The sequence below is a fragment of the Sturnira hondurensis genome, unplaced genomic scaffold (assembly GCF_014824575.4).
Source record: "Sturnira hondurensis isolate 20B ecotype Veracruz unplaced genomic scaffold, ASM1482457v3 Scaffold0019428, whole genome shotgun sequence".
Taxonomy (NCBI): Eukaryota; Metazoa; Chordata; class Mammalia; order Chiroptera; family Phyllostomidae; genus Sturnira; species Sturnira hondurensis.
The window spans coordinates 5,688,113-5,711,159 of record NW_028092059.1 but is presented as its reverse complement, the minus strand read 5'-3'; the positions used below and the strand labels follow the sequence as shown (position 1 = coordinate 5,711,159).

Sequence of the window (23,047 nt, the reverse complement as noted above, 5' to 3'; positions counted from 1 at the left end):
TAGGTCGGGGGGGTTGATCGGGGTGTGTGAGGGAGGCAACCAATTGTTCTCTCTCTCCTTCAAAAAACGTATCATTGGGTGAGGATTTTTTTTAAAGAACTATAAATCGATGGCACCTCCCTTACCTTGATAATGAACACCTAAACACCTACACTGAACACTGCTTTAGGATCAGGAAAAAAACAAAATTCCTGTGTCATCATTTTTATTTTAGATTGTCCTGAAGGTACTATCCAACCCAGTAAAAGAAGAAAGGGACATAAAAAGTATATGTTTTAGAAAGAAGAAAACAAAACTGTCATTTTTTGAATATGATAAAAATTATCCTCACGATATATCTTTTAAAATCTCCTGACAGTTTTTTAGAAGACAGTTTAGTAATACGGTTCAATGTATAGATGGACTTAGAAATCCAAGAAGCAGACATAAACCTTTCCCTTTTTAAGACACAGAAGAACAAGGTGAACACATGTTTTTTTTAACAAGAAAAGCATCATAATCCTTTTTCCTAGGGACAGATCCATGCTGATTTACAATACAACAAAACATCCAGGAGTCTGGCCTCTGAGGAGGATTCCTAGCAAATGCACCACACCCTGGCACTGTGTTCTACAGAAAGCCCTAAACAGTCTTTCAGATGAAAATCACAGCAAGAACAAGAGAAGCTGATTCTGACCTTCATACATAATTTGATATCAATGCAAGGGCAATTAACAGAGAGAAAAAATCCTCCACCTTCTGTAGCCCAAGCTTACAACCACCTTTTCTTACAGCAGTTCCCAATTTATGTCTCAGCACAATGGGTTGCTAATGGTAAAGACCAAACTAAACAAAGCTAAAAGTGCTTATTTACTGCAGGATTGTGGGTGCCTAGGCAGAGCAAGTCTCCAAGAGCCAGAGAATCTGAGCAACTTCCTATATTTAACTGAATCAAGCCTTTTTATCAGAGAAAAAAGGACTCCCACCCCAGGAGAACTCTCACTGCAAATGTGTGATGCACTGAACATTCTCCACTCCTGGTATTAACCATGTAGATGCAACACAGGAAATGGCTAAACGCAAGGACTCTGGAGCCACACTGCCTGGGTTTGAATCCCAGAACCACATCTTACTCTTGTGTGACCTTGGAAAATTTATTTAGCCTTTCTGTTCCCCAGATTCCTCACCTGTGGCCTGGGGAGAGGGGTTGTGACAATAGTAGCCCCCTCATCAGGGGGTACGATTAAAATAAATGGGTGAATACACATAAAGCACTTACGCCGATGTTAAGTCAAGCAGATTTCATCACATGCTGTCACTACTGTTAGAGTTATGATATTTACAAACAATCAGGGAAGAATATAACCTCACTGGTCTAAGAAGAAACCTCTTCATCAAACAGGCCTGTTAGAAGAGCAGTAATATACGTTGTCCATAGTCCTGCTAATTAAGACACTCTAATAACTGAAATTTACAGTGAACACACGGATGCCCAGAGTTGTGTTTGGGGTCGAGTAAGACGAGTAGAAAATAAGAAAGAGGCTACCCTTCACTTTAAAAAGATTGATACAGTGTCTTTAAATTTGCTCCTCCTACACATCCAAGTTGAAAAGCACCTCTCTCCAACTTCCCACATTCACTTTCCAAAGTTCTATCTTCAGGAGGAAAACTTAGTGCTAAAGAATTTCTCTCAGAAGTAAGCCACTTCACATGGTTGTTTCCTATCGTCTCTCCCCTGACAATAAGCAAGGACAACAGACACGAAACTGCTGCTGTACCCTTGAGGAGGCTTTGACATGCAACATATTCAACACTGGACAGTTCCTAATCACAATGCAAAAGTTTCCAGGAAACATGTATATCATCAGAAAACCACTATATTACATACAGCTTAAGTTATGTTTACTTCACTATCATCAAATCCTTGAAATTTGTCGACTCATATATGATAACCAGTAGCAAGGAAAACTTCATCCCCCAACTATTGGGGTTAAACAAGATATAATATAAGGTCTATCCAGAAAGTATCCAGCTATGCACTATGAAAAACAGAGCCTTTTATTTAAAAAGACACAAGATACAGGAAACATTGTACATAGGACAGTGATGTCTCAGTCCCCTTCAAGTAGGCACCTTGGGACCTCACACAGTTCTCCCAGCCACCACCAGCTGCCCCATTGTATTTTCCTGAACCTCATTTCCTTTCAAGGGTGATTTTAGTTTTGGAAGAAGCCAGAAGTCGCAGAGCACCAAATCTGGGCTGTAGGGGGGCTGAGTCACCTGGGTGATCTGATGTTTCACCAAAACATTGCACGAGATGTGATGCATAAGCAGGTGTGTTGTCCCGATGAAGCTGCCAATCACAAGTTGCCCATAGCTGTGGCCTTCTGAATCATCTGAACAGTTTCCATGGAGGAATGTTCAAGCTGAACACAAAATATGATGCAGATTGGTTGCTCTACTTGCTCAGTCATTTTGAATGTGACGGACACACAGTGCACATGCTCACTCAACAGCATCTACAGTTCCCTCTGACTAGTACAGTGAAGTCAACATTGTTCACGCATGTGCATTCCAGTCCACTCTCCTTGGCTGCCAGATTACATGGATGTCTCGTAAACCATTCTCATTATATTAACAATGGCTAGACTTTTTCCAGACAGGCCTCATATATTAATCCTTTTGAATGATAAATCAAGAGTCCAAATAGTTGGAACTCATTTGAAATAGACAAGAACAGCATGTTTTGCATTTTACTACCAGGTACAGAACTGTGAAAAGCAGACTTCAACAGTACCTGGCTTCATGGGAACTTGAAAAGCATTGTTTGAGGCCAAGGAGAAATACACATGTATTTAAGGAGAAACATTTTGTGGAGTTATTTCCGAACCAGCTACAGACTAGAGTATGAAGTCAGCCAAATCAAATTTCAATTATTTTCTCCCATGTTCAAGATCCTCCACATCTGATTCCTTCCTGTCTAATCTGACCAGCCTATTTCTGCTCTATCCTCAGCACTCTTACACACATCCCTCCTCCTTCCTCCCTCCCTTGAACACACAGTGATCACCCTAAATCTTTTTTCCCAGGTAAAAATTCCTGTCCTATCCGTCATTGTCTCTTTACCTCCTTCTATGTTCTTTAATGTTTATACTCTAAATATGCATAAATTTATCACATTTTTAAAACCTATGATTTAACCAGGCATACAGGTAAAATTTTCACAAACCAATAAGTTCCTTAAGTAAATGGTATTCAACATAATGATTAAGGCATCAAAAGAAAGGGACGACTTATGCAATAGAGAGCAGTAGTTTGTATTCAAAGTACATTTGGTAAGAAAGGAAATGTGTCATGTCTTCTACAGCACATCGAGAGAACAGACACCCAGGAAGGGAGCCCACAGCTCCCTACTACTTTCTTCCTTTTCTGCCTGGTCCGGGTTTCCTCTTCATATTGCCTTTCTTTTTATCCTATTCAGGGTCTCCTGTCCCAGCCCTGTGATTTGCCAGTGATGCCCACAGGAGGCTGAGCCTGGTTGGTGGGTTACCCCAGAACTAAGGAGCATGCTGGTCCCTGGAGTAGGTATCCCCATCAAAGCATGAAGTCATGCCTTTTGTGCAGAGTCACACAACTCCTGGAAGAAGGGTGGAGTCTACCAGACGCATCTAGCACAATGTATCACTATGTGTGCTAACTGTTAGGACAAAGAAGGACTGAAGCTCATCCAATGCAATAGAACAAATAATTATATGTGTGAGCATGTGAGAAGAGCCCACATATAAATCATCACCACCAATCAACTCCTCTGAAGATGTTGGGGCGGGGCGGGGGGGGCAAGCACAGCAAGTCCAGGACCTTCCTTCCTCTACGTAGCCCAGGAGATGCCCTGCCACCAGCCTAACCTGGAAATGCCCACTGACAGCAATATTCCAAACTAAAACAGATCACTGAATAGTTACGCTGTTCATTTAAAATTCATATAAATCCGAGGAAATGCCTGGAACAAAAACCAAGACACATGAACCCCAGACCACTGCTCTACAAATCACCTTCTCAAATGATTCATTCATCTCCTTTACTTCAAAAATAAATTCACTGCCTGCAGGGATGCTCGCACATCCCCAAAGGCCATAGGAATTGGTAAACCCCTACAGAAAGCAAGAGGACACTACTTAATGGGACCAATTAAAAAGTCCACAGAAATGGGTCAAGTATATCCACTTCTGGGAAAATGTATCCTCTAGAAATCACTCCACAGCTCTGGGCATGAGGTTGACTAAACCTCACCCAAAGCAAGGAAAACGAAAACCACGGCGAGACAGGTTAGCACGCTGTGACCCCCTCAGCACAACAGACACTAAGTCTCACTGAAAAGAACTATGGAGACATTACACAACACGAAAAACTTTATATGCGGTAAACTTAGGTAAAAAGCGGGGGAGGCAGAACTGTATGTCCTTGGTTGGATATACATTTTTTAAAAAATGTTAAGTATCAACCAAGAGAGGAAAAAGGATATAAAAATTAAAATGGATGATGCAGGGTGGTGAGATTATGCCTGATTTTGTGATGCTGGGCTTCATGTTGCCACCAGAGCGTTTCTGCCATTTGCCAAGGAGGAAAAATCGACTTGGGGCCCACCCAGTCAAACAGGGACATGAGTGGGGGTGGAAAGAGACGGTTTCCAACAGAGAACCAACTCCTCCAAAGAGCTGTGTGGCCTTCACCTGCAAGGCGACCTCGCCCCGCCCCTCCCCCCGTCCCTGCCCAGATGCCAGGACAAAGAGGCACCCTGTGTGATGAAGGCAGCACTTGCTTGGTTTCGCACAGTTCCTGCTAATGGGCGCTTTTGTTGCACAGGATGGAGAGACCTCATTAGAAGGTGCTGTGCTCAAGGCAATGTATTTCCAGGACTAGAGGGTTCGTCATTCCTATCATTAACAACAGAATGGGGACAGAAGGTAAATGGCAAATTTGCTCCTTGCCTGAAAATTAAACCCCCCCCAGCCCAGGGTGGCCAACCCAAGCAGCACTGCCCGCAGAAGACAGGGCCCCGGGGGCCTGGTGTGCTGTCCCCAGGGCAGCTGTGGGGGTAGTCGGGCACCAGGAAGGACATCATGATTATTTTTCAAAGTCAGTGCACCAGGTCGCCTCTTGGTGTTCTCAATATCGTGCACTACAAATGCATCACAAACCTGCTGCTGCAAATGGCTGGTACTAACTACAGAACTCAGGGTGGGTTGTTCCTCCCAGGAGCTCCCGGAGGCAATCCTCAAAGTCACAATACTTGAGGGGAGAGGAGAGCGACAGGAGAGACAGATGAGGCTATGGTGCACATCCCTTCTCACATCTTTTCAACCATATTCAAAACGGAATTCTGTAAAGCAGCTAGCTACCTAGGATTGCAGTGACTGAAGATAAAAAGGCAAATTTTACATTTGTGTCAAGGTAAGCATCCAATGGTTGCTCTGCCTAAAGTTTGTTTCCATGGACACAACTAGACTGTGCTCCCTCTCACTCTCTTTAACGCCAACAAGACTTTGTTTCCTTTCTTTAGACACGGAGCATGCCAACTTTCTTTTACTTACTTGTGGGGGCAACTTTGCCAGCAAAGTCGTCGTTGTCCCCCCTCTCCTCTGCCACGGGTGAAAGTGAAACTACTAAGACACGATTTGCTTGGGGAGGAGAGGTGGCCAATCTCTCAAAGGAGAAAGGCCAAGAGCCCCTTCCTCAAGGGGCTTTCATTTTGCACAAGAATACAGATAAGGATCAAACAATAGAGAGTATTCAAAGAACTATGAGGGCTTATTCTCTGTCAGGGTCAGATAGCTAACCAGCCATAAAACTCTGAGGAACAAACTCCTTGCTTGGACCTTTATCATTTAAATGAGAGCATTCTAAACCAAGCAGGTTTCACAGGATTTTACCTATTTTTTTTCTTAGCCCTGATCACCCTGGATCCCGCTCTAGCCAGCAAAGGGCTGCACTGCCTTCCCCATCATAGGTTTTTAGGCTTAAGTGGATTAGAGCCAGGAAGCGCTTCTCCCAGAGGGAAATGGGGACTCAGGCTATGTCAGAATAGCCAGGGGGCGAGGGTCCACCACTCCCATTTTTGTTGCAGCCCCCCCCACCAGTCCTTCCACGATGGCCTCCCAAGTGATTGATTGCATCTGGCTTAGGCTGCCCCTCCTCTGAGGGGTCGTACCCATCATAGACTAACTGACCAAGCATTGGGAGGCAGGGAATGAAGCAGAGACAAGCTTTGTCTCCTTATGGCTCGCATTCTGGAGGTCGCTCACTCAGTCTTAGTCGTGGGGGGCAGTTGTAACTCCTAAAACCAGGCAAAGCGGTTCCCAACACTTGCTTTCTACCACTGGGTTCTATACATGTTTACTGATGGCAGGGATACTGACTTAGCCCATACAGTAAGCCCAAGTTGCTTAGCACTGAGCCTAATACACAGTAAGCCCTCACTCCGCACACCAAATGAAACAGAAATGAATAAATGCAACAACAACCTGAATGCCGGGATCTTAATGCAAAATGAACACTGTCCAACAGAAAAATAGTGCTGGCCAAAAATGCAAGTCACACATGTAACTTTAAATTTCCTAGCAGGGGAGAGCAACGAGGGAAAAATGAGGACAACTGTAAATAAACAACAATAACAATTTTTAAAAATGTTCTAGTAGTCACATTAAAGCAAAAAGGGAAAACTGATTTTATTAATTTTATTTAACCCAAAATGTCCAAAATATTATCATTTCAACATGTAATAAATACCTGCGAACCACACAATCACGGTTCGATTCCCAGTCAGGGCACATGCCTGGGTTGCAGGCCAGTTCCCAGCAGGGGACTCACGAGAGGCAACCATATATTGATATTTCTCTCTTTCTCTCTTTCCCTTCCCCTCTAAAGATAAATAAATAAAATATTTTTTTAAAAAAACATGTAATAAATATGAAAAATGAGATACTTCACATTCCCTTTTTGGTACGAAGTCTCCAGACACTAGTGTACACTTTGTGTTTACTGCACACCCTAATCTGGACCGGACACACTGCAAAGTGCTCAACAGCCACACGGGACCGGCAGCTGCCATGCAGGACAGTTTACAGAACGGTATTGCTGTGAAGCCCCACAAACTCTACAGTTCGTAAAAATACCCATAAAAGGAAACATTTTGCACTGGAATAAAGAACTCATTTAACTTCAAATTTTCCATTAATCTGTATGTTATCTCTTCATATTTGTTTTTCACTGAACTAAGGAAGTAAGCCCTAAATAGGTATATATTTTCCCCTTTACAAGCTATTTTGGATAAATGTCCATGCCTGAAAGTACATCTTTAAGCCAATCTTTATCCAGAGCCATATTTATTAAGGAACATTTAACAAATACATGAACAAGCATTGCCACTTTAACAGGGGTGTCCAAACTTTCAGCATCCCTGGGCCACACTGGAAGAAGGAATGGTTGCCTTGGGCCACAGAGAAAATACACTGTGACATGTAATAACAAAAAAATCTCATAATGTATTAAATACATTTACGATTTTGTGTTAGGCCGCATTCATAGCCACCCTGGGATGCATACAGCCCACGGGTTGGATACCCCTGCTCTAGAATACAGTACTTTGGGTGCTTTTTCCCCACTTCTTTGAACAGATAATTAGTAGGTTGTGTTGCTTAGTAATTATACAAAAGCTAAACACTTCCCTTCTAAAGTCTACTTTTCACAAATATTATATAAATAGTTGTAAGTGGCGAGAAGGTTCTGATGACATTAGTGCCAGGGACCCAGGCTCCCTCCTCCTCCCTGGGTGGGCAGGTCTGCTCTACACAGGGATCCAGGTACACAGCAGGTATCCAGGCACCACTCGGGTGGGGCGCCGGCACATACCATCCCGACCCTGAAGCTGGCCTAAGTTTCAGATGAGAAGGCTTATGTGGGCTTCCTACTTTCCTCACCTCACCACTGGACCATCCCGCTGCCCAGCCCCTCTGAGCCCTGAGAGCAGCCCACATGGGCCTGAATCTGTGGACCCAGCCTAATTGATCCACTGGGCAGCATACAGAGAAGAGATGAAAAAACAGCCCCTGGAAGACAGCCCAGGAAGCCAGAGCCTGCTGAGGTTGGCTTACCACAGAGGCCAGACACAGGAAGGAACTGACCGCCTCCCATGGGATCCTGCCCACCAGTAACCAGGACCAACAGAGGTTTGGACACTGACCAATCAGATCGGCATTTGTTCCTCTCCATGGTGCAGGAGGTGACTATGAAAGAGAAATAGAAGTCCCTTCCCTCAACTCATCCAAAGTTTCTGATATCAGATGGAGTTGTTATTTCCCCAGGTTCCCAGATAAGCAGCACTAATCTTTGAGGAGTGAGGTGCCAGACAGTTTGTTCGGGGGGAAAAAGCTATGATATAACCTCCTCAGAGAACGGAAGCAGACTGCTCTTCATTTTCCCATGAGGCAAAATAACGTAGAAATGGGAGATCGCTCTATGGGAGAGCCTGGGAGAGAAAGAGTCCCTGAGACTTGTCGATCCTTGTGTAACCAGGATCTTTAAATAAAGTGCTTCTAAAATAATATTATTGATCCGCAGGTCTTCCAGCAATATCATATCCTGCACTCAAGGAAGTTAGAGCATCAATTATTGGGATGTTTGCACTTTTTCTCCAATCACATCTCCCTTCAAAAGCGTGTTCTTCTTTATGAGAAAAGAAAGAATAAAAGAGAACTACAAATCTCCTTCCTTAAAAAAAATGAATTGTGTGGCACTGAATTCAATGTGTGGCACTGAATTAGGTTCTCACCTCTATCTTTTCCCTTCAGCTCTGTGGATCTATTTTCCAGTATTCAATTCACATCAAGGATGGATATTCACTGACTAAAAGGGTATAAATACTAAGACCCCCTAGACACACCTACAAGAACTGCCCTAAGCATAGTCGGTACCCAACTAACGAGTGGGTACTGAGCTTGGAAGACAAATGAGTGACAGGTCAGCCTGCTCTCCTGAAGCTCATGCAGGCCAACTAAAGCAAGGGAAAGGAGCACCGGGGGAAAGCTACAAAGCACTAAGCTATTTAAATAGCTTTCTGGGTAACACTGCAAGGCCAGTGTTGGTTTATTAAAAAGATAACTGGGACGTGACCACGGGTAAGGGAAATGGGCTGGAAATCCTGATGAGCCCTGACTGCTCCATGTGTTTCTACTGCTACACATGACTCTCTACCAAAAGCCTCCCCTTGTTCCAAGAGGGAAGTGAATGAGCATCTCTTTCTCACCTCACTTCTAATTAATAGTGCCTAGTATTCGGATGTGGGCAAATCAAAAGTAGAAGAATTTATGAGGCAATGGTGGAGGGGCATTTGAATATTTGGCATTATTTCCGTGTGATAACGTTGGTGTGGTTTTAAGAGCCCTGATCTTTTAGAGACAGGTATTACAATTTAGAGATAAAATAATGTAAGATATGAGATTTCACTTTAAAACAATGGAGTGAAAAGTTTAGGGAAATATAAAAAAAGATTGGCTGATTTATTGATGATGGTTAAAGCCAGTTCACGGGTGTTTATTTTGTTATTCTTTCTACTTCAGTGTAATTTCAAAATTTTATTTAAGTTTTTAAAAGTGTACCTAGTAATCAAGGTGGGGGGAGCTCTTTCTAGGATATTTTTGAGGGGCTATTTCATCCCTTCTCAGCTACCACTGCCCAGAAAACATCAGTGCCAAGGAAAAAGGACACAGTCACCCTCCTTTTCTTTAAGAAAATGACTTTTCTTTAAGACTACAATCTTCGCTTCCATCTCTCTTCTTCCCAAGAGAGAGACTGAGGTTTTGATCACCACCAAAAAAAAACACAACATCCTTGAAGATATTGAAACTGACAGGAGACAGCCTACCAAATCCTATGGTTTACATTAAAAGTCTGAAGGCATGGCCACGTTCTGCACCCACAGGCTAACAGTGCGTGACCAATTCATACCCTGTGAGGATTTATTTAGCTCAGGTATCATGGGATGGATGCCTTATGGGACAAAAAGGCAACTCCATGGGGGAAGCGGAGAGGTGACAGTATAGAGTGGAATACAGTTCATCATCTCTCATTTGCTCCCTCTCCAAAGTGGGGATACCTTAAAATTATCTATCTCCTTTCACCCAGGAAACCCAATTCTAGAAATGTATTCTAACAAAGTAATTGGGCAAGTGCACAGGGAAATGTGGGCACTGATATTTATCACACCTCTGACTGTAACAGAAAAGAAAAACTTAAAATGTCTGTCAGAAGGGAGTGGTTAAATAAAGTACTGATTAGACCTGTGATGGAATTATATATAACCTTTAAAAATGCTAATGTCTGAGGTATACTACAGGTTTCAAACAGATTTTTTTGTTGTTGTTGTTAAAGATTTTATTTATTTATTTTTAGAGAGAGAGGAAGGGAGGGAGAAAGAGAGGGAGAGAAACATCAATGTGGGGTTGCCTCTCATGTGGCCCCATTAGGGAACCAGCCTGCAACCCAGGCACGTAGCCCGACTGGGAATTGAACTGGCAACCCTTCGGTCTGCAGCCCATTCTCAATCCACTGAGCTACACCAGCCAGGGCTCAAGCAGATTTTATAAAATCATATATTTGTTATTATTTATGTTTTTATCCTCACCCGAGGGCAAATTTTCGTTGCTTACATAGAGAGAAGGGAAAGAGAGAGACACATCAACTGGTTGCCTTCTCCTATAGACCTCAAGTAGGGTTGGAACCCACAGACAGAGTGTGTGCCCTGACCTGAAATTGGGCCCACGACCTTTTGGTCTGCAAGATGATGTTTCAACCAAGCCACACTGGACTGGGCTCATATCTCTGTTTTAAAACAAAATGTATTGTTTTATGAATAGAAAAGAGCTGGAATAAACAATAAGATGTTAACAATGGTGTTTTCTAGCTCATAAAATTAAGAGTGATTTTGCCTTCATGCTTTCTGAATGGTTTCAGATTTTTTCCCCAATGAGCATGAAATATACTAGAACTCCCCCCAAAACTGTAAAAAACTATGAAGATGTCCAAGTAGGAAAAACAAGGGACCAGAGCTGGACAAACATCAAGGTAAAAATCTGAGCAAGTAACACCAGGCTCTGACATCTGACAGCCTAAAAGAATCAGTACTTTTCCATCTCTTCCAAAAGACATCTTGTACTGAGCAACTACTCTGTTTTAGGCACTGTTCCAGGCCTTGGAGATGGACATAAATGGAAATAAATAAACAATAGCTAAAAACCCCATTAGCTTTTAGTCTAATGGGTAGAAAGGACACACATACCCAAACAAATGCAGCACCGGGGAAATTCAGCCAAGAGTTACGCACAGTACAAGGGGTTCACGGCAGGAAGTGTTTAACCCGGCCAGGGCAAAGGGGAAGAAGGGCTCAGAAGCAGTTTCGGAGGAGGCACCGTGGGATGAGAGACTAACGGTGAATGGATGCTCACCGTACAGACACGTTTTGAGGCCATCATCCTACGTATGTGGGATGAGAGAAGCTGTTGGGGGGCAGGTATTAAGCAGCCTCATCTTTGGGCGGAATGGCAGCACAGATGGAATATGGGGTAGGGGTAGGACGGTAGGCAGGCCCAGAGTATGGAGGGCCTTGAATGCCCCACTGAAATATCCAGATTCTATCTGGTGGAGACTGGCTCCTTGACCAAACTTGACATAGGCTCCTCTGAGAACCTTTTCTCAATGGAGCCTCAACCTCGAACTTCCATGTCCATCCTTGCAGAATCTAGTTTTAACAAGGATGCTGCTAAGGCAGTGTAGAGAGAATCTCCTAATCTTAAAATCTCAGCACACCCAATACCCCAGTACTAATATCTAAATACCTTGTTATCTATCCTGCCTTCAGCAAGGATCCTGTTTGGTCAGTTCACAAGAATGCACCCCCACCTTGATGTCCCCTCTGAGTAACAGATGTCCACCCACACCCCCCAACCTGCTCCACTTGCACCTGCATTGGGAGTCGAGCCCAGTTCCTCTCCCCTATTGCAATAGTGTTGACACCCATCACAATCACCTTCTTTGCTGTTTTCACCAATTGCAGAATAATTTTTTTCTTAGCATAGCCTGAGGGCACTGGGACAACGGTGAAGGGTCTGGGCTTTCCCAAGATCAGTCAGTCTGACAAGAATACAGAGAAATAACCACGAGTGGGTCTTACGGCAGCACACATTTTTGGAATGTCTGCTATAGGCCAGGCACCGTGGTCAGCACTCCACATGCGGGATCTCCTGTAAATGTCACAATCCTGCAACAGGGAAAGTATTATTATCCCCATTCCACAGGCCAGGAAAGCGGCACTGGTGTCCAAGTTGCAAGTTCACACGGCCATGAAATCTCAGAGCTAGGAGTCTGTCTTGGGCTACACGACCTGCACCCAGGCTTGGGGCTGGGCAGACGACATCATAGTGAACCTAAAACCCCACTGTCTCTCGGGCTCTCTGTAATATTTGCAAAGAACCACAAATTCAACAACTCGATTCCTTCCAAAAGCAACTTGATTGATGTGCAGCAAATGGGTTAAGGGAGGAGCTCTCTTAGCCATGAACATAGGACTGTATGAAAAACCTGAGAGAAGGGGAAATTGGGCCTGTCGAGAAGCCACTTTTTCTTTAATTCAGGAGAAACCATTTGGGAGTAGGTAGTTTTGTTTTCGCTTGTTTAATAAGTAGGCGCAGGTGATCGTTCTGAGGCAGGGACTGAAGGGAATGTGAAGGTGGAGGAGGTTTCCTGTTTTGAAGGGGGGAGAAAAGCGGAGATTGGAAAACACAGTCATTAAACAGGGGAGTCGGGCCAGACAAGCACAGGTGGAGGCGGAGAGAAATCCCCAGTGATACCTAAGCTATATGAGGTAATTTAGAAACTGGCAATTACAAGACTTGATTCCAGGCAGGAAACAGGAGAGAAAGAACCCTCAATAACTGAAATATCCTTACAAAGCAACTGTACGACTACAGTAAAGTAGAAAAAGACGTCAAAAACAGCTCCTGTCCCTGAGAAGCTTGTAATTTACATGGGGAGGACACACACACACACACACCTATATGCAATCACTGCAGATAAAAGGCACAGCGGACATGCTCTATAAATAAGGCAGCGGGAGATGAGCACTGGCTGCCCTCACCGGTAGTTAGAAACTCTACAAATAAGCACAAGAGTGGCCATTCCAAGCAGGAGAATGGAACGGACAAATGCTTAAGAGATGAGGCTGTATTGATAGGGAGGGTTTTTAGGAGACAGCCAGAGTTAATAAGGGCAATAATTTTGGAGGACAAAGATAATTCTAAAAATGAGGAAAATTACAAGGGAAATAGGAAATGCGGGAGACAATTAGCATGTATTGAGCATTTTCTTTGTACCAGATTCCTTTCTGACTTCATTTCATTTAGTCTTAACAACCCTGTGATACAATTACCCCCACTTTATACGAGTGCACTGAGGTCCACAGAAGCTAAGCAACCTTTTAAAAGTCTAACAGCTATCTAGTGAATCCGTGCTCAGTTCTGTCTCTCCCTGCTTCCTCTACCAAGTCCGTTCACTTACGTACCACCAGCAGTGTGCTTACTGCAGTAAGCAGCCTCCAGGGACATGTGCCAGGTTATGGCTACTCTCTTGTGTTCACTCATCCCAGGGTTTCAGAGGGTATATTTACAGGAAACCACCAATCCAGTTCCAGGTGACGTAAACTTCTCTGAATTTAGAGCACAGAGAAATGAAGGACTGATATATCTCCACACTACTACAAACACTGTTAATACGCACACAAAATAACTGAGTAAACTATTTAAACCCTAACTTAAAACGTTACTGCTTTTAGATGGGAATGCAAAATGGTACAATCACCTTGGAAAACTGTTTGGCAGCTTCTTGGAATTAAATATGGAGTTACAGTATGATCTCCCAGCAATCCCGGGCCTGGATACTGACCCAAGAGATATAAAAATGTATTCGCACACAAAAACCTATTTGTGTAGGTGTAGAGCGGCTTTATTCATAACCATCCCAAATCGCAAACAACCCAAAGGTAAAACAGTTGAACAGATAAACAAACTGTGATACACCATCTAATGGAATACACTAAGCAGCAAAAAAGAATGAACTATTGCTACTTGCAACAACATAAAATGCAGAGTTAAGGGAGTCAAACCCAGAGTCAAAAAAGTACTTAATATATGATTCCACCTTTATGACAATCTGGAAAAGGTAAAATTACAGAGGAAGACCAGGTAAGTGGTTGTCAGGGGTTAAGAGAAGGGAGAAGGTTTGACTACAGTGGGGGAGGAAACTGCTTTGTACCTTGATTATGGTGGTGGTATGTGGTAAGGAGAATGATGGCCCCGAAAACGTGTTCACATTCTAGTCCCTGAAAATCTGTGAATATGTGAACATTGCAGAATAAAAGGGACTTTGAGATGGAATTAAAGTTGCTAATCGACTGACCTTACAACTGGGAGGTCATCCTGGATTTGGGGATGGGCTCAATGCAATCATGCAGCCCGTAAAAGTGGAAGAAGGAGGAAGAACAGTCGAGGAGAGAGACACGCCGTGGAAGTAGAGGCAGGAGAAATTTGAAGCATGGGAGGGACCCGACCATTCCTGGCTTTTAAGTTGCACAAAGTGCCTAGGGCCTGAGTCTCTAGAAACTGAGAGCAGCCCAGGCTGATGGCGTGGAAATGGGACCTTCAGCCCTACAACCACTATGAGCTGAACTCTGCCACCAACATGAATGAGTAAAAAGTGGATCTCCTCTAGATCCTGCAGGAAAAGAACACAGTCCTGCCCACACTACCTTGGTTTCGGCTTTATGAGACTCTAAACAGAGAAACGAGCTGACCTGTCAGACTTCTGACCTATGGATACTGTAGATAATAAACTTGTGTTGTTTAAGCCTCAAATGTGTAGTAATTAGCTATAGCAGCAACAGAATACTAATACAGCATAACTACATAACTCTGTATTGGTCATATCCTCTACATACTACACACCAATAGAAAAGGACAGACAGATTTGACTGTGTATAAATGTACAAAGAAAAAATTTCAATGTTCTTACTTGTAAAGACTATGACTGTTGGACACAAAAAGTTCTACTTATATTTCTTTACTTATTCAGCCCTTAATCACCGCAATGATAACTCAGGCTTGGAATCTGGTCTCTGTCCCAGCTCCTGAACTTTGTTGCCCATTCACCGCCCAGAACTAGTCTGAGCACGGAGGCCATCTTCCACACCACTCACCAGCTCAGCATTGGTGGCTGATGTTTTGCTCTGGCTCTCAAACAGGCTAGAACTTATTGTACATGGCCTCAGGCGGAAGCACTCATCTTTAATAAGACCCACTTTCCCAGGACTTTGAACCAGAGAAGGAAAGGAAAGCCCCAAACTGAAGAATCGTTTAGGGAACCTTACAGGGAACTCTCTAAGACAGTTTCCATCAACACAGATACATCAAAACCAACAGGCAGAGGCCAAAGTAATGGATGACTCACCAGGATTTTTAGCAGACAATGGAAGAGTACTCCGAGAAATGCTGTAAATCCAATACACTTCTCTGGAGACTTCGCTCGGGTTCCCTCTGCTGATGACTAGGCCGCCCCCACCCTCCACTTCCAGCTCATCACCAGAACAATTAGGTTTCCTAATTTTTAACAAAACTGGATGCAGTTCTCTCCCAGTCTTCTTACAGCTTTTTAAATCTAGTACATGCATGCTATCCTATCCGGCCTGCTCAAAGGAATAGCACTTCTCTTTAAAATTGTTTCTTTACCACTCCCCACAGCCTACAGCCAACTAAAAGTCCATAAAATAAGTGAACATACAAAAGTAAAGATTTCTACAGTCAAAGGCATCAATAAATATGTACTAAGTGCCTTCTATGGAAAAGGCCCTGGGAAATACAAAGAGATGGAACATGGAAGGTCCTTGTCTCTCTGCACATGGCTTACAACACCATTAGACAAATAATCAAAACGAATAATCACCTGAGGCGATAGATTATGCAGTCATATACAAAATAAATGCTACAGGAGTTCCAAGTGGGGAGAGAGAGTGGCTGGGGAGGCCCAGGAAAGAAAGCTTTGCACAAGAGCTGAAAAAAATGCAAGAATGGTGAAATTGATTCCTCCAAGGCAGGACATTTTCTTAAAAAGAGAAATCTAGAAACTCCACCTGCAAAATCTCCCTGTTAGCATGCATTTCCATAAGATTTGAACAAGACTTTAAACAGAAAAAAATAATTACCCCCATTTCAAAAATAAAAAGATTTTCTGGGATTCTGAATTTGGACTAACAGTAACTCCACAAAAATTCATTTTTTACTAGCTTTCTGTTGGGAGTGAAGGTTACCGACATTTCTGGATGGTTCTGGGCTTCTCTGGTTGTCCCCACAACCTGCACCCCTGCAAGGAGGGGAGTACCCATCACGTGGGGAGGGGTAAGTCTCTCCCTGGAACTAAGCCATGCAGGCTGGTTCCAACTGAACTGACTGGGGAACCATTCTACTCAGTGTGCAAAGCGTGACAGAGGCTGCCAGGACTGCCATTTCCCTTAGTTACACATTATTAATTAGGAGTGGGGAGGGTCCTAGAACATGCCAGCCCAAGTCCCCACACACTTGAGCATGTGGTAGTTTTCTGTTCTGTAGCCACACTCACCAAACGATGTGTATGAAGGAATATGCATAGCAACTCTGTCTACATTAGCCCCAACTGGAAACTACCCAGATGTGCATCAACAGTTAGTGGACAAATAAACCATGCCGCGTTCCCACAATGGGATGCTGCAGAACAGCGAGGACGGACGCCCTGCTGCCACAGGCCGCAGCGTGGATGAATCTGACAAGTGTAATGTTGCGCACAAGAAGGCACATACTGTTTGGTTTTAGGTATATAAAGTTTAAAAAAACTGACCTATGGCCTTAGAAGCCGGAATACTGGTTACCCTGAAGAAGGAGCAATTCATGACAGAAAGGGATGTGAGAGGGGCTTCGGGGGCCCTGAAAACATCTGGTTCTTAGTTCAAGAGGTGACTACAAGAGTGTTCACCTATAAAAACTCATCAAGCTGTATAATTATGGTAATACCTTTCTATATGAATGCTTTATTGCAATAAACAAATTTATCTTAAAACTGGAAACTGTGCTGTGTTAAAGGAGTATAGTAAGATCAGCAAAAATTTAACTTCACGGTTGAAGAGCTACATGTGTATTCTCATACACAATTTTTATTTAAATTATTTATTTTATATGGTGACCATTTTATGGTAAAATTTATGTACTTTGTTTTAACTGATTTGGTCAATAACATATATTTAGATGGGAAATATATACACATAGTAATGGCATAATATTAAAGAAAGTAAACCCTAAAATGAAGGATCTCTGCCTCCTACACAGATCAAAAAGGATGCTATTCAGAGGGGGGCAGAAGTAGGTTTACAGTTGTTCAGATGAAAAATACAATAATTAGTGAATAAACTCCGTGTTTCATATACTCACAACTGTAAACCTACTTTTGCCCCACCCTATTTTATCCCACTTTGTTAGTCCTGGTCTGTTGCTCTAAGAAGAAAGAGAAAAATGAGGAAGGAGAGAAGAAGAAGAGGAAAAAGGAGAAGAAACCTCTGCAGGCTGTTCCTTAAAACTTCTGAGGAAAAAAGAAAAGTAGGGGGGGGTTCACCAGAACATGTTCTAGCGCTGCACAATTACTTGTTTTAAGATACTGTTACAAGGCAAGGGGCGGGGACTAGATATACCCAGTAACTCCTACTCGAAGCCTAGACTGTAGGCTGATCCCAGCTGAGAGGTGTAACCCAAACAACTTACCATTTGCCCCCATGCACTCGCCATGAATATATCACTATCCTGTATTAATTACAGAATTAATACATTAATTACAGAATTTTCCTCATCATCAATAGTTGTAGCATACATCTCTTCAGCTTAACACTAAGCAGAGAGAAAACTCCTCTTTCCGACCCTCAAGGGTCAACCCTCAGAATAAAGGACGATCCACACAGCATTCAGAAGTCACAGTATCCTGAAGACTGAAAATGGGGAGGGGAGAAAAGGTCGACAGGGGGAGCTGCCTTCCTAAGGGAGGAAGGCGATGAAGCCCAGATGCCAAGGCCTAAGGGTGGAGGGGAGGTACCCAGCTTACTGGTACATTCAGTACCTGCTAGTTCCCGGGCCCTTTGCTGTGACACAATCTTGGTGAAGATACTGGGGGCTGCCGTGGCCGGCAAACGTCGGCCTCCAGTTTGAGAAAGGCCTAGCAGACTAAGGCAGAGACCCTCCGTAAAATGTCACCTGTCAATCACTTAACCTAAATACACCAGCCACTCCGGGGAATGGGAGGGAGGGGGTTACTCCGAGCATGCTCAGTGATCGGGATGACATCACTTAATCAATGCTGGGGACGGGAAGGCTGCATTAGCAGCCTCCAGCGGACTGCCAGGAACCTGTCGGCGGGATCGGGAGGTTCCCATTAATTCGGTCCCTCCCCACGCGGCTCGCATACAAAGAGGGCACCATCCGCTACACACGCTGGGGACAGCGGAGGGGAGGAGGAGGGGCGGAGGTCAAGGCTGATTTATTTCAGTTGATATATTCCTTTAAGAACTAAAAACTCATGGTATTCTCTCCTCCACCAGCAGCCCCAGCTGCGGAGGTTGGGGGGGGGAGGGGAAAGGTGAGAAGATAGATCAAGAAGGAGGGGGACCCTAGCCACATAAAGTAACTTCTGCTCTGTGCACAGTGGGCCTGCTGGGCTGCGCTTGGGGACCTCCAGCCGCACAGATTTGGGCACACAGCCTCCTCTCTACTTAGTACAAAACATATCGAGGGTCTGCAGACACCAGGTTGGGGAACCTGCCCATTCTGGAGGGGTCAGACCCGGGCTCTACATCCGAAGCAATCTGGGGCTGAGAAGAAGCTGGAGGGACACCAGGCCTCCCAGGGACACCTAGGCCACCAACGTTCCCTGCATCCCCCACCTTCAGCGCGCAAAGCAAGGTGAAACGCCGGGGGCAGCCGCGTCTAGATGGCCGTAGTAGACAAGGCTAGGATTTTTCCAGTACCTTTTAATTCTCCTTTTGCTAAGTTCGTGAGGAAAGGCAGTGTTCAATAAATCAAATTGATCCCTGGAATCATTTGTAGGTTTGCAGAGCTCACACTTTAAAAGGGGAGCCTGGGCACCCCGACTTGAGGGTAACCTGAACACACTACCCACGCGGCATGAGGAGGGCGAGGAACAAAAGGCCCACCCGGACCCCCACCCCGAACAATGGCGGCGTGGAGCCCTTCCTCGCCCCCCACCCCCACCCTCACCACCTGGGCCCTTGTCGCCCCTCCACTGGCCAGGGAGGAAACTATGATGCGTTGACAGGGGCTCTCTCGTCAAGTCCACCCGAGAAAGCAGCCTCGCAGGGATGTCCGAAGGGGTACCCCGAGCATCTCTGCTCCGTCTGGGTCGTCGGGGCGCCAGGCTACAGCGCGAAGTAGAGGGGAGACCGGGTGCCCCAGACACTTACCCCGATTACCACGGTATCATCGCCTTTAAATTTGGGGATGAATTTGTCCCCGCGGAGGATCTCCGCTTCGTTGAGGGGCCGGAACCGGCACATCACTTTGATGCTGCATTCAGCTGGATCCGCCATCTCGGCCGGCGGCAGGGAGGGGGCGCTGGCAGGGGCGGGGGGCCGGGGCTCGGCACAGCCGGAAAGGAGGCCGCGAACGCGCCGCCCGCAGCGAGGCCGCCTCCAGCAGCCTCCACGAAGCTTCTCAGCAGGTCATTGCGAATTCGGAGGTTGGGCAGCTCCGGCAGCTCGGAGGCGGAATAGGTGGGCAGTCGATCAGCTCCCGGCCCACCGACTGCAGATCTACCTTCCCTGGCCCCGCCCTGGCCCCCCGCGCTGCGCCCAGACCCACTGCCGGCGACCACGCGGCCGGACCAGGCGACGCGCAGGGAGCGAGCCTCGCCCGGCTCAGTCCTCCCGGGCTCCTGCGCGCTCAGCCATCCTGCATCAGCACCAGCGCGCTCTCCGGCCCGCCCCTCAGCCCCACAGTCCCGCCCTCCCCTGGCCGCAGGGGCAATAACGTCACTGTAGAAATCCTCCCCGGCTTCGAAGGGGAGCATCCTGGGACTTGTAGTCGCTTCACTTGCAGGTGGAAGGACAAGGGCGCTTGGAGTTGGCTTTCTGAGACAGCACTGGTGCTTGCAGGGGCCTGCAGATCTGCTCTGTCTGCCCAAGTCAAGAACAGGATGGCGTTTATATCAAATACTCCCGGTTAAGATCTCTATAAACAACCAGGCCTATATTATCTCTACATCTCAACCAAACAGTTATGGAGCATTTTCTCTAGGGACCTACTTGGGAACTCAGGCATGTTCCCCAACCAGGAATCCAACCTAGAGACCTTTCACTTTAAGGGATGACGCACGATCAACTGAGCCACACCAGCCAGGGCTCATAGCACGGGTCAGGGATTCTTTTAACATCTGATGAAATTAGGTTCCTATTCAAACTGTAGAAAACAAAGACAGCCTCATAAACAGTCACAGATTTGTTTTTCATAGTATTTAACTGGATTTAGGAACAACTTGAAGCCTGCCAATAATTCCCAGGTTAAGAACTTCTTAATAACTTAGTTATAGTACAGTTCACAGAACCTCTGCCTAATGCCTTCTAGAATCCTGTAATATGTACAGAATATATACAGGATCAAGTCCCAAATCCTTCACAAAATACACCCAGGCCCACAATCAGATTTCTTCCTACTTACTGGCCTCATCTCTTGCCACTTCTTGTCTAGATGTTTACACACTGACAGATCCCAAACTACTTGTGGCCTCCTCCATTCACTCTTATTCTGCTTGTTTCTGCTATCTTGTTTAAGCCATTTGGTCTCCTGGAGTCACCCATTCATGCCTGCCTTAGTAAGCCTACCTCTTACTAAGTAGTAGGGCTCTTACAATGGAAAGTGAAAAAAAGCCAACTGTAGTGACTGGGCAAAAGGAATATTTATCAGAAGAACACAGATTTATATTGCTTATTCAAGAAATGATCAAACAGCCAGGCCAGAGCAGGGGCAGGCTACCAAGACTCTCTCTCGCGCGCGCTCTCTCTCTCTCTCTCTCTCTCTCTCTCTCGCTCTCGCTCTCGCTCTCGCTCTCGCTCTCGCTCTCGCTCTCGTCCCTGTTCTCTCTTTGTTTTGGCCTCACTCATTCTCACCCTTCCAATGTCAGGGAGACCACCTGCTAACAACCCCTGGGTTTCATTCTTCAGTTTCTACCACTAGGTAAGGATAGATACTGTTTCAGAGTTTTAGTCTGAAAAATCCTAGGGAAAGTCTTTGATTAGCCCGGGCTTAGGTTGGTGTCTCCTCCTAGACCACTCATCCATTGGCAGAGACTCTGCAAGATCATGGGGGAATTCCCGGTTTGCAAGGTTCCTCAAAGAAGCGGACATCATTCCCTCCGGCAGTCTCCATCAGTGAAGTTTCTGCACCACACAGTCTTATGTCAGTGGTGCTTGGAGGAATTAATTGCAGCCTGAGTACAAAAAGGGCCACCTGCCCCACCAGCTACTGGCTGAGGCCCACGTGGCTGGAGCAGCAACAGCAGCAGCACCCTGCAGGTGGACCAGAATCCTGGGCGTGCGGGTGGAGGCCAGAGCAGAGAGAGTGGAGACACGGCGGAGCTGACCAGGAGTCTAGGAGCAAAACCACTGAGGAGAGGAGATATTAGAGGAGGGTGGCCCTGACAGGGTGAGGAAAGGCTAAATCCTGCTGTTTTACGAGGAAGATCCACATGAATGACCCCAGCCTCTCTGCTCAGTACTTTGCTTCGCAAACCCTCACTCCTTGGCATTCGCCAAGCGTTGGAAATATTGTGTCAACTCCGACTCTTTATACAGGCCCAGTGGATTCATCTCACCTGCCTGCCTTTTTAAGTCCTAGCGGTCCCTCAAGAGTCTGTAAGGATTTCTGTAAAACCATCTGATACAGGGCTTCCATTGGGGTGATGAAAAAGTTCTAGAACTAGGTAGTGTGATTTGCACAACATTGTGAATGCACTTAACGCCACTGAGTTGTACACTTTAAGGTGGTTAAAATCGGAAGGTGTATGTTACATGTATTTTACAACAATAGAGAAATAGAATTTCTTCTATTACATGTTTATTGTTCATTGTGCTCAGTGTTCATTGCATCGTTATTTACGAAGGCCCAGACATGGAAAGAGCCTAAATGTTCATTGACCAATGAGTGAATAAATAAAATGTATATATAAAATATACTCATATATATGTATAAGTGATAATATTTATATATATGAGTATTATCTGGCCATAAAAAGAATGAAATCCTATCATTCACAACATGGATGGACCTTAAGGGCATTATGCTAAGTGAAATAAGTCAAACAGAGAAAGACATACACCATATGATCTCACATATGTGAAACCTAAAAAATACAAACCAAATTTATAGGTACAGAGAACGTATTGGTATTTGGCAGAGGCAGAGGTGGGGTGAAGGCAAAAATGGGTAAAGAAGGTTAAAAGGTAAAAACTTCCAGTTACAGGAAAAGAGGCCGTGAGGATGTAGTGCACAGGGCAGCAACTGTGGTCGGTAATGCTGCATTGTACATTTGAGAGCAGCAAAGAGAGGAGATCTCGAAAGTTCTCGTCAGAAGAAAAAACCCTGTGACCACTTGTGTGGACGGGTGGTGACACCTTCTCACAGTCACCATTTCACAGCACGGGCACACATCAAATCACTACGTTGCACACCTGCACTAACACAAGGTTGTATGTCAATTATGTCTCAATTTTTTAAATAAATAATATTGAAAGAAAGAGAAATAGAATCTTAAGGAGAACACCTTCCTGCACAGCTCTGGTTCATAGGGCTCCCTGACTCCTCAGGCCCCCAGCCCCCAATGCAGCGCCGGAGTGCCAGCCCCCGCGCAGACACCCCCGTTGTGGTTGGCGCTGCTCTCCAGTGTCATC

At 45.1% G+C, this 23,047-nt stretch overlaps 1 protein-coding gene across 1 annotated transcript in view; it reads right to left on the bottom strand.

Annotated features, from left to right (window-relative positions):
- KIF5C (kinesin family member 5C) overlaps nt 1–20,077 on the bottom strand; it is a 153,744-nt gene extending 133,667 nt beyond the window's left edge. The window contains exon 1 of the mRNA XM_037027802.1: nt 19,568–20,077. Coding sequence (XP_036883697.1) covers nt 19,568–19,693 — 126 coding nt within the window. The 5' untranslated portion in view covers nt 19,694–20,077. The remainder of the gene's footprint in view (nt 1–19,567) is intronic.
- Nucleotides 20,078–23,047: the final 2,970 nt, after the last annotated feature.